Here is a 16580-nt window from a genome sequence, read left to right as displayed (position 1 = left end):
TTTGCATAAGAGTTGTGGAGGTTCAGTTGCTGCATTCAAGGCCGAGGTTGATAGAAAGTGTTTAACACTCAGCAGGTCAGACAGCATCTGAGGAAAGAAACTTAACGTTTCAGGTTCAATGAAGGGTCTTTGGCCTGAAACATTAACGCAGTTTCTCTTTCTAAATATGCTGCTAGATACCTGCTGAGTGCTTCCAGTGTTCTCTTTATTTATTTTGGATTTCCAGCAATGTATAGCTTTTTTGATTTCCAAAGACGTTATCGGATTGTGAAGGAACTGAGGGATATGGGACTAGTGTAGATTAAGTGATGCTGTGGTGAAAAAATTATCCATGACCTTACTAAATAAGCAGGCATGAGGGGCCACGTTGTTCCTCCTGTTTCTATTTTTGTTTTTTAATGAAAGCATATTTGATAATTGTTTTTGTAAAATGCAATGTGTTCATATAGAATGAGATTTTACATTAGAACTTAATCTGTTACTTTTTTCTCCAAGGTTTTAACACTTGATCCCACTCTTCACATGAAGCAACCTGTAGCATTTTCTCCACATAATCATTGTAGTACCTCAGCAGTGGTTTCAGAATGTGATACTCAGTCTTCAATTAGCCCAGACTCTCTAGTGGGTGTAACCGCACAAAGCTATTGCCCTCCTAATTCAGATTTGTGTGTACGTACTACTCTGGAATCAGAATTGACAGATACTTCCAGATGTGCTGTACGGAAAAGCTCATCACCTTCTCAAAACTGGAATCTCCATTCTGGTTCTCAGTCTTCCGCTGCTACCCAAGGTCAACACTTGATAAGCTTGAAACAAACAAGGAATGCAAGTTCATTACAAGGGCAAGACAGCAGTTCTACATTAACTCCATCATCTGTGCCTTGCATTGAGTTGAGTGCAAATAATGTAAATGGATCATTGGACCATAATGTTTCTGCATCATCTCTTGAGGATCCCATTATGTTATCTATGTAAGTAAAGACCTCATTATTTAAAAAAGACTTTAGTTTTACATTGCTTGGAATCTATCAAAATTCCCAACTGTTTTCGTTACTTTTATTACATTGACATACTTTAACATGCCTTTTCACGGTGCCACTTGTTTTCATTAGGCACTGAATCCAGACTTGAATGATAGTGTACAGTTGCGGAGCTTCAAATTTGCTTACACAGATCGGCATTTCAGGGGCTAAATATGATTAAACTGTCTGATTTATGCAATTTATTTCTGCATCATAAACTTAAATTCATATTCTCTTTTTAAACTTGTTATTTCCAGTGCTCGCCTAAACTTGCGTGAGAAGCATGCACGGCATGTGGCTGACATTAGAGCTTACTATGAGGCAGAAATCAGCAGCCTTAAGGAAAAACTGGACACTTTAAATTCACCTTCCGCAATAATTGAAGCAGAGAAGCATAACCAGAATCTTTCAAAAAGGTAGCTTTTTGGTTTCAAATAAATAAAAGCAAAGTTTGGAAAAATCAAATATAATTAATTTTCTTTACCTCTCTTGCTGTTCTTGTGCTTAATTTTTTTTTGAAATGCAACCAAGGTATACATGTTCTTTCTCGTGTAGTCATATTACACATTAAAAAGACCAATTGCTTAAAATAATCACAATTCAATTAAAAACGTAACACACACGAGCAGAAATGTACTTTGACCTGTTCAATAACACGATAGCCCAGATGCATTAGGATAGTGAGTTATTGGACACAGGCAGGATTGTATGTACTTGACCAACACAGCTTGGAGAGCAAATATATTGATGAAAATTTGATCTCATGCTTTGAGATGGAAAATTCAGTTAAAAATTTGAAATGATTATGGTTTATAGCACCTCTCTCCTAAAATTTCTGGGCATTGACAGTCTTCTGGTGGCTCATCTTTAATTGCCATTCATCATACTGTGTGATAACAGATTATTCAATTAAGACAGTTAATGCAGGCAATTCTTTTCAGATATCTAAAAACCATAGAACCATACAGCACAAAACAGGCCCTTCGGCCCACCGTGTCGTGCCGTCCATCAGACCACCCTCACACTACCTAACCCCTTCCTCCCGCATATCCCTCTATCTCACGTTCTTCCATATGCCTATCCAACAAGCTCTTGAACCTGTTCAATGTATCTGCCTCCACCACCACCCCAGGCAGTGCATTCCATGCACCAACCACTCTTTGGGTGAAAAACCTCCCTCTGACATCTCCCCTGAACCTCCCACCCATAACCTTAAAGCCATGACCTCTCGTCTTGAGCATCGGTGCCCTGGGAAGGAGGCGCTGACTGTCCACTCTATCTATTCCTCTCAATATTTTATATACCTCTATCGTGTCTCCTCTCATCTTCCTCCTTTCCAGTGAATAAAGCCCTAGCGCCTTAAGCCTCTCCTCATATTCCATACTATCCAATCCAGACAGCATCCTGGTAAATCTCCTCTGCACCCTCTCCAACGCCTCCACATCCTTCCTATAATGAGGCGACCAGAACTGAACACAGTACTCTAAGTGTGGCCTAACTAGAGTTTTGTAAAGCTGCATCATAACCTCGCGGCTCTTAAACTCAATCCCGCGACTTATGAAAGCCAACATCCCATTGGCCTTCTTAACTGCTCTTTCCACCTGTGAGGCAACTTTCAACGAACTGTGAATATGAACCCCCAGATCCCTCTGCTCCTCCACACTGCCAAGTACCTTGCCATTTACCCTGTACTCTGCCCTGGAGTTTGTCCTTCCAAAGTGTACCACCTCACACTTCTCCGGATTGAACTCCATCTGCCACTTGTCAGCCCAGCTCTGCATCCTATCAATATCCCTCTGTAAGCTCCGACAGCCCTCCACACTATCCACAACACCGCCTATCTTAGTGTCGTCCGCAAACTTACTAACCCAGCCCTCCACCCCCTCATCTAAGTCATCTATAAATATCACAAAAAGTAGAGGTCCCAGAACCGATCCCTGCGGGACACCACTAGGCACTGCCTTCCAATCCGAGGGCACTCCCTCCACCACAACCCTCTGCTTTCTACATGCAAGCCAATTCCTAATCCACACAGCCAAGCTTCCTTGGATCCCTTGGCCTCTGACCTTCTGAAGAAGCCTACCATGAGGAAGCTTATCAAACGCCTTACTAAAATCCATGTAAACCACATCCACCACACTGCCCTCATCAATCTTCCTGGTCACCTCCTCAAAGAACTCTATCAGGCTTGTGAGGCAAGATCTTCCCTTCACTAAGCCATGCTGGCTCTCCCTAATCAGTCCATGATTCTCAAGGTGTTCATAAATCCTATCCCTTAGAATCCTTTCTAACAGCTTACCCACCACAGACGTGAGACTCACTGGTCTATAATTCCCTAGCCTATCCCTATTACCTTTTTTGAACAAGGGGACCACATTCGCAACCCTCCAATCCTCCGGCACCACCCCCGTAGACAACGAGGACTCAAAGATCCTTACCAGCGGTTCAGCAATCTCCTCCCTAGCCTCTCGAAGCAGCCTGGGGAAAATCCCGTCAGGCCCCAGAGATTTATCTGTCTTAATATTATTTAACAACTTCAACACATCCTCTCTCTTGATATCAACAACCTCGAGAACATTACCCCTACCAGCACTCCCTTCTGCATCATCAAGACCCCTCTCCCTGGTGAATACCGAAGAGAAGTACTCATTGAGAACTTTCTCCACTTCCTGCCGCCTCCAGGCAAATTCTCCCACCTTTTGTCCTTAAGCGGACCTACTTCACCCTAGCATCCTCCTACCATTCACGTACTTGAAAAAGGCCTGGGAATTTTCCTTAACCCTCTAGCCAAAGCCTTTCATGTCCCCTTCTAGCTCTCCTCAGCCCTTTCTTAAGTTCCTTCCTCGCTACCCTATATTCCTCACGGGCCCTGTCTGAACCTTGCTGCTTATACCTCACGTATGTTACCTTCTTCTCCCTAACTAGTCGTTCCACCTCTCTCGTCACCCACGGTTCCTTCACTCTGCCATTCCTTCTCTGCCTCACCGGGACATATTTATCTCTAACATCCTGCATAAGATCCCTGAATATCGACCACATCCCCATGGTACATTTTCCTTCAAAAAGGACATCCCAATTTACACTCCCAAGTTCTCTCCTTATAGCCTCGTAGTTAGCCCTTCCCCAATTGAAAAACCTCTTGTCCTCTGCACCTGTCCCTGTCCATGACAATTTTAAAGGTTATGGAGCAATGGTCACTGTCCCCCAAATGCTCACCCACCAATAGATCCTTCACCTGTCCCGGTTCATTTCCTAAAACTAGATCTAACATGGCATTCCCTCTAGTTGGCCTGTCAACATACTGCGTCAGGAATCCCTCTGGACACACTTAACAAATTCTGTCCCATCTAAACCTTTGGCACTAAGCAGGTTCCAGTCTATATTTGGGAAGTTGAAGTCTCCCATTATAATAACCCTGTTATTTCTGCTTCTCTCCAAACACTGCCTGCCAATCTGCTCCTCTATATCTCTACGGCTACCGGGGGGCCTATAGAATACTCCTAGTAGAGTAACTGCTCCTTTCTTGTTCCTTAACTCCACCCATACGGACTCTAGAGATGATCCTTCTACAACATCCATCTTTTCCACAGCCGTAACAGTGTCCCTGACCAGTGTCGCCACCCCTCCCCCTCTTCTCCCCCCTTCCCTATCCCTCTTAAAACACCGAAAACCAGGAATATTCAATATCCACTCCTCTCCTGACGTCAGCCACGTCTCAGTAATAGCCACGATATCATAGTCCCCCATACTTATCCAAGCCCTCAGTTCATCCCCCTTATTCCTGACACTTCTTGCATTTAAGTAAACACACTTCAGTCCATCTATCTTACTACTTTTATAGCCTGTATTCTGCTTCTCCTTCCCCAAAGCCTCTCTACCTGTTTGATCTAACTTTTCCCCATTCTTTTCTTCCTCTGACCTACTCCTCCGGTTCCCTTCCCCCTCACAAACTAGTTAAAACCCTCCTGTACCACCCTAGCAAATCTCGCCGCAAGGATATTGGCCCCCTTCTGGTTCGGGTGTAACCCGTCCTCTCTGTACAGGTCCCACCTTCCCGAGAAGAGATCCCAATGATCCAGAAATCTAAAACCCTCCCTCCTGCACCAACTTCTCAGTCACACATTTATCTGCCACCTCCTCCTATTCCTACCTTCACTATCACGTGGCACTGGCAGCAATCCCGAGATTGCTACCCTTGAGGTCCTGTTCCTCAATTTTTTGAAAAGTGGTCATTGAATGCTGAACAGCAATGGGAACTTGGAATTTACTTATTTACACTCCACATCCCCAGGTTAAGAACGTTGGCAGATTTGATTACCCATTCCTGACATGTATTATTTAATGAGTATTGTTAATGACTTTACAAAATTATTACAAGACTTCTAATAGTTAGTTTGAATTTTCAGATGTGAACAATTAGAAGGAGCATTAACTGAAGCTGCCAAACGAATTCGGGACCTTGAGAACAAGAACTGCTTGATGGAAATGCAGTTGGTGGGTAAAAGTCATCGAGTAAGGGAATAGAATTTGTGTACAATTTGGAGCAAATACTACAGTCAAATCTTGATAAAACTGCTTCAGTCCTAAGTGGGGAGTGTACAATAGGTTAGAAAATGTTTTAAGAAATTAAGAATCTTGTACCATCCACAGAAATGCCAGTTGTTCCTTGCTTTATTTTTCCATTTTCTTTCCTAACCACTTGTGCTTTGGATTAGGCTGACTGGCCTGGACGTTATGATGCTGTTAGTACTGCAGCTAAGGCTTTACAACAGCGCCTTGATGAAATGCGAAAAGATAGCAAGGACAAAGATAACATGATCAACAAACTTAATAGCAGGCTCAAAGACCTAGAAGAAGCTTTTGAAAAAGCATACAAACATTCAGATAACAAAGATGCCAGAAGGAAACAAGAACACAAAATACTGCAGGATGTGAGTCAAGAATTTTATTTTTATGAATTGGGTTAGCTTGAGAGAGCAACAGAACCACATTTGCATTGAACTCTGTACATCATGCTTTAATTTGTAAAGAATTTAGTTTTTGGGTTTGAATTTAAAAATGGATATTTTTCATTGCAGCTGCTTACAGAATACGAGTCACTGGGAAAAGAACATGAACGAGTCAAGGTAATTTCATAATCCTTTTGCAGTTTGGGTTCAGGGAATGATTACATAGAACAGCACAGTACAGGCCCTTCAGACCATGATGTTGTGCTGATCTTTTAACCTACTCTAAGATCAATCTAACCATTCACTCCCACGCACTCCTCCATTTTTCCTGTCATCCATGTGCCTATCTAGAGTCTCTTAAATGTCCCCAATGTATCTGCCTCTACCACCACCCCTGGTTCCACGCACTCACCACTTTTTAAAAAAAAAAGAATTTGCCTCTATCCCCCCTGTACTTTCCTCCAATCACCTTAAAATTATGCCCCCTCGTGGTAGCCATTTTCACCTTGGTGGGGGGGGGGGGGTGGGAATGTTTGGGAAAGAAAGTCTCTGGCTGTCTACTTGATATATGCCTCTAGTCACCTCTCATCCTCCTTCACTCCAAAGAGAACAGCACTAGTTCACTCAACCTATCCTCATAAGTCATGATCTCCAATCGAGGCAGCATCCTGGTAAATCTCCTCTGCACCCTCTCTAAAGCTTCCACATCCTTCCTATAATAACACAATACTCCAACTGTGGTCTAACCAGAGTTTTATAGAGCTATAACATTACCTCGTGGCTCTTGTACTCTACCCCAGTTAATAAAGTCCAACATGCCATACACCTTCTTAATGACCCTATTGACCTGTGCAGTAACCTTGAGGGATCCATGGACATGGACCCCAAGATCCCTCTGTTCCTCCACACTGCTCAGTCCTGCCATTAACCCTGTACTCTGTCTTCAAATTCAATCTTCCAAAGTGTATCACTTCATACTTTTCCAGATTGAACTCCATCTGCCACTTCTCAGCCCAGCTTTGCATTCTATCAATGTCCTCTCGTAACCTACAGCAATCTTCTACACTATCCACAATACACCAACCTTCGTGTCATTTGCAAACTTACTAACCCACCCTTCCACATCCTGATAGAAGTCATTTATATAAATATATATTAAAAAAAATCACAGACAGGGGTCCCAGACAGATCTCTGCAGAACACCACTGGTCACTGACCTCCAGGCAGAAAACGCTCCATCTACAACCATTTTCTGTCTTCTATGGGCAAGCCAATTCTGAATCCACACAGCCAGGTTTCCCTGGATCCCATGCCTCCTGACTTTGAATGAGCCTTCCACGAGGAACCTTATCAAATGCCTTACTAAAATCCATGTACACCACATCCATTGCTCTACCTTAATCAATGTACTTTGTCACATCCTCAAAGATTTCAATCAGGCTCGTGAGGTACGACCTGCTCCTCATGAAGCCACGCTGACTGCCCCTAATCAGCCTATGCTTATCCAAATGCTTATAAATCCTTTCTCCAAGAATCTTCTCCAGTAATTTGGCCACCACTGAAGACTCACTGGTCTGTAATTTCCAGGGTTATCCCTACTCCCTTTCTTAAACAAAGGAACAACATTTGCCACCCTCCAATCATCTAGCACTACTCCTGTGGCCAGTGAAGACACAAAGATCATCACCAAAGGCGCAGCAATCTCTTCCCTCACTTCCTGTAATAACCTTGGATATATCCTGTCTGGCCCTGGTGACTTATCTATCCTAATGTTTTTCAAAAGTTCCAGCACATCCTCTTCCCTCACGTTGACATGTTTTAGCATATTAGCCTGTCGTATGCCATCCTCACAAATGTCAAGGTCAGTGAATACTGAAGTATTCATTAAGGACCTCCCCTACCTCTTCCGACTCCAGGCACGTTTCCTCTTTTATCCCTCATCATTCCTACCCTCACTCTAGTCATCCTCCTATTGTTCACATGTAGAATGCCTTGGGGTTTTCTTTAATCCTACTCACAAAGGACTTCTCTTGCGTCTTTCTAGCTCCAAGTCCATTCTTGAACTCCATCCTGGCTACCTTGCAACTCTCTAGAGCCCTGTATGGTCCTTGCTTTCTAAACCTTAGGCAAGCTTCTTTCTTCCTTTTGACAAGATATTCTATGTCTTGTTAACCATTGTTCCTCCACTCTACCATCCTTGCCCTGCCTGAATGGGACAATCCTATCCAGACCCCCATGCAAGTACTCCGTAAACAACCTCCACATTCCTGTTGTGCACTTCCCCTAGAATATCTGTTCCCAGTTTGCACTCCCAAGTTCCTGCCTAATAGCTTCATAATTCCCTCTCTCCCAATCAAATACTTTCCCATATCGTCTGCTTCTATCCTTCTCCAAGGCTATGGTAAAGGTCAAGGAGTTATGGTCACTATCTCCAAAATGCTCTCCCACTGAGAGATCCAAAACCTGATCAGGCTCATTGCCTAGTACCAGGTCCAGTATGGCCTCTCCTCCAGTCAGCCTGTCCACATACTGTGTCAGGAATCCTTCCTGGACACTTCTAACAAAATCTCCTCCATCTATCCCCTTAACACGGAGGTGCCAATATATATTAGGGATGTTCAAATCACCCATAATAACCACCTTGCTCTTTTTGCACCTTTCCAAAATCTGCTTCCCAATCTGCTCCTCAGTGTCTCTGCTGCTATTTGGGGGGGTCTGTAGAATACTACCAATAGAGTAATCGCTCTCTTCTTGTTTCTGACTTCCATCCACACTGACTCAGTAGACGATTCCTCCAGGATGTCCTCCCTTCCTACAGCTATGACACTGTCCCTGATCAGCAAAGCCAACCTCCCCCCCCCCCCCACCCCCCCAACCTCTTTTACCTCTGTCCCTGTCTGTTTTGAAACATCTAAACCCCAGAACCTCCTGCAGCCCTTCTTGCCCTTGCGACAGCCAAGTCTCTGGCCAAAATGTCATAGTTCCATGTACTGACCCATGTTCTCAGTTCACCACCCTTGTTCTTGATACTTCTCACATTAAAGTAGACACACTTCAGCCCATCCAACTGACTGCAATTTTGCCCTTTCAACTGCCTATCCTTCCTCGGTTTTTCTACACGCTACATCTAATTGTACACTAAATGTACCAACCTCTGACCTATCACTCAGGTATCTACCAATCATCCTATCATCCCCTACCAAACTAGTTTAAACCCTCCCCAACAGTTCTAGCAAACCTGCCCACAAGAATATTGGTCCCCCGCCAGTTCAGGCGTAACCCATCCCTTTTGTACAGGTCATACCTTCCCCAGAAGAGATCCCGATGATCCACAAATCTGAAACCCTGCTCCCTGCATCAATTCATCTGCCAAATCAACCTATTCTTACCCTCACTGGCGCGTGGCACAGGCAGCAATCCAGAGATTACTACCTTTGAGGTCCTGCTTTTCAGCTTCCTACCTAATTCCCCATAGTCACTTCTCAGAACCTCATTCTTTTTCCTACTTACGTTATTGGTACCAATGTGTACCATGACTTCTGGTTGCTCTCCCTCCCCCTTTAGAATGCTGTGGACCCGATCTGAGATGTCCCTGCCCCTGGCACCTGGGAGGCAACATACCATCCAGGAGTCTCTTTCACATCCACATAATCTCTTGTCTGCTCCCCTAACTATAGAGTCCCCCAGAGTCACAGAGCCATAGTGCCAGCAGCCTGACCGCTGTGGCTTTCCCTTGATTGGTTGTTTCTCCTCCCTCTCCCCCAAAACAGTATCCCAAGCGGTAAACATGTTATTGAGGGGAACAACCACAGGGGTACTCTGCACTATCTGCCCATTCCTTTCCCCTCTCTTGACAGTCACCAGCTACCTGCCTCCTGCAATTTGGGTCTGGCTACCTTTCTGTAGCTTTTATCTATCACTTCCTCATTCTCCTGTATGAGCTGAAGATCATCCAGCTGCAGCTCTAGTTCCCCAACACGGTCTGTAATGAGCCTGCAGCTGGATGTACCTCACATAGGTGGAGATATCAGGAAGACTTGAGATCTCCCACATCTGGCAGGAAGAACACACCACTGACCCTGGATTCATTGTCACTACTTTAGCTAGGCATTAATAGACAAAGAGAGAAAGAAACTTATCTTAGCCTCTTCTCACCAAAGCCTTTTGAGTCAAAACCTCAGTTCCCCATTCTAACACTAGTCCACTCCTCTTGAGCTAAAGCCTCAGATTCCCCACTCTAACACTGGTTCACTCCAACAATAGCCGCTCTGCTTGACCCTACCTTTTTATTGGTTGTTGCCAATTGGCTAATTTCCCATTTAGTTATCATCTAACAATTTGCCACTGTGCCTCTTGTCTGCAAAATATCTGGAAAAGAACTGGGCCCCGACACTCACCTCTTTATATGGCTCCCACTTCTTACACCAAGAGTCCCGCTTTTCGTTCCAAGTCATGGCCCTAGCTACCTGGATTACGTATGTAAGGAAGACATTTGGCCCACCTGAACTGCGCAGTTTACGAACAATCCTGTTAGCCAGTCCTTCCCCCTGCCCCCTATTCCTCCAATCCCCCATTGCCCTAATTTTTTTTCCTTTCAGTTACTTAACCAGCTCCATTTTTGAGCACAGTAATTGAATCTGCCTCCACGATGGCCTCTGCATTTCAGAGCTCATCCACTTGCTTTGTAAAAAAAAATTCTTTGTGTTACTTTTAGTTCTTTTGCCAGTCACCTTGTTTCTATGTCAGCTGGCTCACTTTTTGTCTCTGTTGACTCTAGAGGTCATTCATAACTTTAAACATATCATATTAGCACAGCACGGAGGGCCCTTTTGGCCCATCTTCTCTACACCACCTGTGATGTCTATCTAAGCTAATACCATTTGCCTGCATTAGTGCCCTGTATCTCTTTACACCTTTTCTGTTCAAGTACCTGTCCAAACACCGTTTAAAGCCTGTAATTGTACCTGGCCCCACTCCCTCCTCTGGCAGCACATTCCTAGATATTCACCACTATTTCCATGGATGAATCTGTGCCTCCAGATCTTTTAAATTTCTTTCTCCTCTTAAACCTGGGGGAGGGGAAAAGACTGTGACCATCTAATCTATCTAATTTTATAAACCTCTGTAAGGTCACCCCTCAGTCCCTACGTTACAGTGAGAACAAACCCAGCCTATCCAATCTCTCCCCATAACTACAGCTCTCCATTCCAGGCAACATGCTGGTGAAGTTGAAGTTATTGATTTTTCCTGACATGTTATGTATAAATGTCGACACTGTCAATAATTTTTCTTATGTTTTTTTTTGCCCAGGAGGCTTTAAATACCACAGAAGATAAACTGTATGATGCAAATTCTCAGATTTCTGAGCTGAAAAGGTTAGATGATGAGATTTTTATTACATAATGTTGTAAGTCATCGTGGCAAGTATGCTAAATTCATTAGTTTTTTTAATGTTGATTTAAAAGTGAATCTAGATACTTTACAGTAATATTTAGAAAATTTCATATTGGAGTAAGAATTTATTGATATCATAGATGCTTGGTGCTTCTTTGATACTTTTCACATTTCTGTGACAAGCCTCTGTTTTCTTTACAAATTTGGGTACAATTCTAAAGCAGCAATGGGGAATGAAAGTTTCTCCTGAGCTGTTATCTTTTATTATCTAATTAAGTAACCATAGCCTGTATCAGAATAGTCTGTATCAGGAGACCATTCAGTTCTTACCTGCCCTTTGTGGAGAAATCCACTTGCATTCCTCACGTTCCTGCATCTGTTTTATTTTCAAATATGTATCTAATTCTGTTTTTGAAATCCACAGGTGAATCTGCTACCAACATCCTTTCAGGCTGTGCATCATAACCACCATCCCATAAATTTTTTTTTGTCACGTCACCTCCTTGATAGTTTGCCATTCTCTTAAGTTTTTGCCCTCTGTGCTTGATCCTTTTGTTAATGGAAATGGCATTTATTTACTTACTTAAAACTAATAAGATTTTGAATACGGGAGGAGGTCGGCGGGTCAGGCGGCATCTGTGGAGGGAAATTGACAGTCGACATTTCAGGTTGAGACCTTTCATCTGGACTAAACCTGAAACGTCCACTGTCCATTTCTCTCCACAGATGCTGCCTGGCCTACTGAGCTCCTCCAGCATCTTGTTTGTTGCTTCAGATTCCAGCATCTGCAGTCTCTTGTGTTGTAAGATTTTGAATACCTTTATCAAATTTCTAAACTTTCCTGTTTGTGAAGGAACAACCCCAGCCTCTCTAATCTGTCCTTTTAACATAAGAAATAGGAGCAGATGTATGCCATATCACCCCTTGAAATTGCTCCACCAGTCATGGCTCATCTGATCTTGGCCTCAGTTGTATTCCTCGCGCCCCACCCACCACCACCACCCCCCCCCCCCCCCCCACCTTTTTTGCCTATAACCCTTGACACACCAATAGACTAGAAATCTCTCTCTGTGTCTGTCTTGGTTTTGAATACATTCAGTGATTCAGCCTGTACATTCTCTGGGATAGAGAATTGCAAAGGTTCACAAAGCTTATAGAGGAGAAATTGCTCCTCATCTCTGTCGTGAATGGGAATGTCCTTGTAATGTCTCGTCAAAGACTGGTCCAGCAGAACTAGGAAAGAGAGAAACCAAGTTAGCTTTAGTTTTCTCTCTCTTCTCTCACAGTTCTGATGGCAGGTCTTTGACCAGAAATATTAACTCTGTTTCTCTATCCACAGGTGCACCAGAACTGCTGAGTCTTTACAGCATCTTCTGATTTCCAGCATCTGCAATATTTTGAATGTCATTAACTTATGACAACATAGTTTTGAGGAAATGTATTATCAGGACAAAGAACTTTCTCCCTCATCTTTGAAATGATGCCATGGTATATTTTATCTTCATGTGAGAAGGCAGATTAATAGAAATGTAGAAACTAGGAATGGGTGTGGGTCATTTTGCCTTTTGGCATGCTCCACTACACATGTCAGTGCGCTGTTCACACCTTTGTTCCACATCCCTTGATCCCTTTGATCACGAAGGAGGTAGACATAAAGACTTGGCTCCATTACCTTCTGTGGTACAGAATTTCACAGGTCCACAATCCTCTGAGTGAAACAAACCCTCCTGATCTTGAAGGGCAGCACAGTGGTGCATCTAGTAGAGCTGCTGCGTCACAACGCCTGGGTTCAATCCTGACCTCGGGCGCTGTCTGTGTGGGGTTTGCACGTTTGCTCTGTGACTGTGCAAGTTTTTTCTGGCTGCTCCGGTTTCCTCCCACATGCTAAAGACGTGGGTTGGTAGGCTAATTGGCAGCTGTAAATTGCCCCTAGTGAGTGTAGAATCTGGCTGGGGGTGTTGAGGAAAATGTAGAGTTAGTGTAAATAGGTGATTGATGGTCTGCATGGACTTCATGGGCTGAAGGGTCTGTTTCCATGCTGTTCCTCTCTATGACTATGATTCTAAATGGCATACTCCATATCCTGAGGTTGGTACAGGGCCTTGGTATAGATATCCTTTCTCTTGCAATGAAAGCCAACGTTCCATTTGCCTTCCTAAATGTCTGTCAACCAATTCTTAACCTTTGCCAATATATTACTCCAAATGCCACATGCTTTAATCTTAAACACTAACCCCATTTGTAGGACCTTGTCAAAAGCTTTTTGAAAGTCCAAATATGCCATATCCCATGATTCTCCCTCATCTATTTTACCAGTTACATCCTCAAAAAAAACCTCTGGTAGATTTGTTACGCATAATTTCCCTTTCATAAACCCATGCTGACTTTGTCCAATCCTGTCAATGCCTTCCAAATGTTCTGTTATCAAGTTTTTTATAATAGCTTCTAGTATTTCACCTACTTTTGATGTTGGGTTTACTGGTCTGTAATTCTGTTTCTCTCCATCCTTGTATTTAAATTTGTACCTTTTAGAAGGCAAGTATAGTTTAATTAGTCATTGTATCTTATCTGTAATGAAGTAGTTTATTCTCTTTTCAGAGTTGTATCAAAACTGGAGGCTCAGATTAGACAAGCAGACCATGAGAGAAACTACATGAAGGTCCGGGCTGGTGCAGATAGCTGTTTACGTACGACAAACACCAGGTAAATAGGTACAGGAGTCAAAACTTCTGTTTTTGAAAAAGATCGTAAGATCTTTTACATAAAATTACTACATAAAATTCACTTTCATGGCTTAGTCCCATAAACGTAATTTCCTTAGTACTCAAAAATCTATTGATTTCAAACTTGAATATACTCAATTTTCAAGGGTGGGAATTCTGAAGATTCACGATCCTCTAAGTTATATTTCTTCTCCCCTGTTTCTTAAATGGCTGGCCCTTATCCTGAAACTGTGTGGCTTCCAGCTGTAGATTGTCCAGTTAATGGAAAGAGTCTCACAGCATATACCCTGTTGAGGATACATTTGAGACTGGCTTTTGCTCTATGAAATACCAGAGAATGTGGGCTCATCCTTCATAAGATGGCCTTCTCAGGAATCAACCCAGAGAACCTTTATTGCACCACTTGTAAGTGTGTAATTCCTTGGGTAAGTCGTCAAAATCATTCTTGGCTCCTTCAGTTGTTGTCTCACTTGTACACAGACTCCCCTGCAGCAAAGGCAGACTTATCATTTGCTTGTTGGACCTGTATGTGATTTGTTACAAGAACTTCCAAATCGAAAGGATATTGGAGCAGATGATATGGGAAAGTACTTAATCTGGGAAGGGCTAATTATGATGGTATTAGGTAGGAACTTGGGAGCGTAAATTGGGAACAGATGTTCTCAGGGAAATGCACTGCAGAAATGTGGAGGCTGTTTAGGGACCACTTGCAAGGGGTTCTGGATAGGTTTGTCCCATTGAGACGGGAAAGGATGGTCAGATAAAGGAACCATGGTTGACGAGAGATGGAACATTTAGTCAAGAGGAAGAAGGAGGTGAGGTAATGTTGTAGCTCTATAAAACTTGGAGTATTGTGCTCAGTTCTGGCCACATCATTATAGGAAGGATGTGGAAGCTTTAGAGAGGGTGCAGAGGAGGTTCACCAGGATGCTGCCTGGATTAAAGAACATGTCCTATGAGGAAAAGCTAAGTGAGCTAGGGCTTTTCTCTTTGGAGTGATGGAGGATGAGAGGCGACTTGGTAGAGATGTATAAGATTATGAGAGGCATAGATAGAGTGGACAGCCAGCAGGTTTTCCCAGAGTGGCAATGCCCAATACCAGAGGACATCTGTTTAGGGTGAATGGAGGAAAGTTTAGGGGAGACATCAGAGCTAGGTTTTTAACACAGTGGTGGGTGCCTGGAACGCACTGCCGGGGTGGTGGTAGAGGCTGATACAATAGGGACATTTAAAAGACTCTTGGATAGGCACATGGATGTAAGAAAAATGGAGGGTTATGGGCTGTGTAGGAGGGAAGGGTTAGATTGATTGTGGGGTAGGTTTATATAGGCCAGCACACATTGTGAGCTGAAGGGCCTGTACTGTGCTCTACTGTTCTAAGATAAAAAATGAAGCTAGACTCTCCTAAATCGAAAATTCTGTTTTCCTTTCATTTCTAATGGATAATTTCATTCTCCACCTTCATTATACTCTATTTGCTGCCTTCTACAGATGCCTGTCAAATGGGTTATTTGCTTGCCTCCTTTATGATGACTAATTTAATTTTTTCTTTAATTTGAAAGTTGAAGCTTAAAACCCGGTGTTAGGTTCATTAGCAGCTGTGAATTACCCCTGCACACTGGAATCTAGACCATGAGTTTCTACAGTAGTAAGGCGGTTCCATCAGGTGATTTGTTACTCCTTAGCTGATTGTTAGCTTCCTCTAGCATCAGAGTGATGCAGGAGGCCGGGTAGCAGGCCGTGCCTCTCGTAACAATCAACGTGTGACCCAACTGAGAAATGGGACTTAAACCTCCAGAGGAAAAATACTATTTAAAGTTTAATCCTCTGTAAATCCCAATTACTCCAGATAAACAGTGTGACTGCTGCAAATGGCACTGCAGTTATTTTTATAACTTCATTGTGCAGAATGAGAACTTTTGTAATCAGTTTTGGCAAGTCTGGTAAGAGGAGTGGGGTTGGACCTAGTTTTAGGAATGAATCTGGGCAAGTGGAAAGGGTGGCAGAAAGGAGAACATTTTGGAGGTAAGAATCATTATTAATTTATTTTAGTATATAATTTATCAAAAGTGGACTGGAAAGCTGGACTGGTATCGTAGAAGAAGAATTTGTGGAGTGCGTTGGGTTGCTTCTTGGAGTGGCATGTAATGGAACCGACCTGGGAACAGACTGTCTTAGATTTAGTGATGTGTGATGGGAAGGATTAATAAGAGATCTAGTTGTTCAAGACCACATGGGTGGTGGTGAATGTAATATGAAGAATACAGATGCAGTTTGAGGTGATCACTACAGGGCCAACACAGAACATAGAATGCAGAATAGTACAGCACAGGAATAGGGCCTTTGGCCCACGACATTGTGCCGAACTAATTAAACTAATGACACCTAATCTGCTCTGCCTGTACATGGCCCATATCCCTCCATTCTCTGCATATTTATGTGTCTATCTAAGAGCCTCTTTGTCACGAACCAGCAACAAAAGAAATACACTG

At 43.1% G+C, this 16580-nt stretch overlaps 1 protein-coding gene across 4 annotated transcripts in view; it reads left to right on the top strand.

Moving 5' to 3' along the window:
• LOC127579563 (M-phase phosphoprotein 9-like) overlaps nt 1–16580 on the top strand; it is a 111403-nt gene that overhangs the window by 58538 nt on the left and 36285 nt on the right. For all 4 annotated transcript variants that reach the window (XM_052032428.1, XM_052032426.1, XM_052032427.1 and 1 more), the window contains exons 7-13: nt 496–971; nt 1280–1438; nt 5429–5516; nt 5738–5953; nt 6101–6148; nt 11282–11346; nt 13964–14068. In XM_052032428.1, coding sequence (XP_051888388.1) covers nt 496–971; nt 1280–1438; nt 5429–5516; nt 5738–5953; nt 6101–6148; nt 11282–11346; nt 13964–14068 — 1157 coding nt within the window. The remainder of the gene's footprint in view (nt 1–495; nt 972–1279; nt 1439–5428; nt 5517–5737; nt 5954–6100; nt 6149–11281; nt 11347–13963; nt 14069–16580) is intronic.

This window comes from Pristis pectinata, chromosome 17, assembly GCF_009764475.1.
Source record: "Pristis pectinata isolate sPriPec2 chromosome 17, sPriPec2.1.pri, whole genome shotgun sequence".
NCBI classification, from domain to species: domain Eukaryota; kingdom Metazoa; phylum Chordata; class Chondrichthyes; order Rhinopristiformes; family Pristidae; genus Pristis; species Pristis pectinata.
Note: the sequence above shows the minus strand (reverse complement) of the source record. Positions and strands in the feature narration are given on the sequence as shown.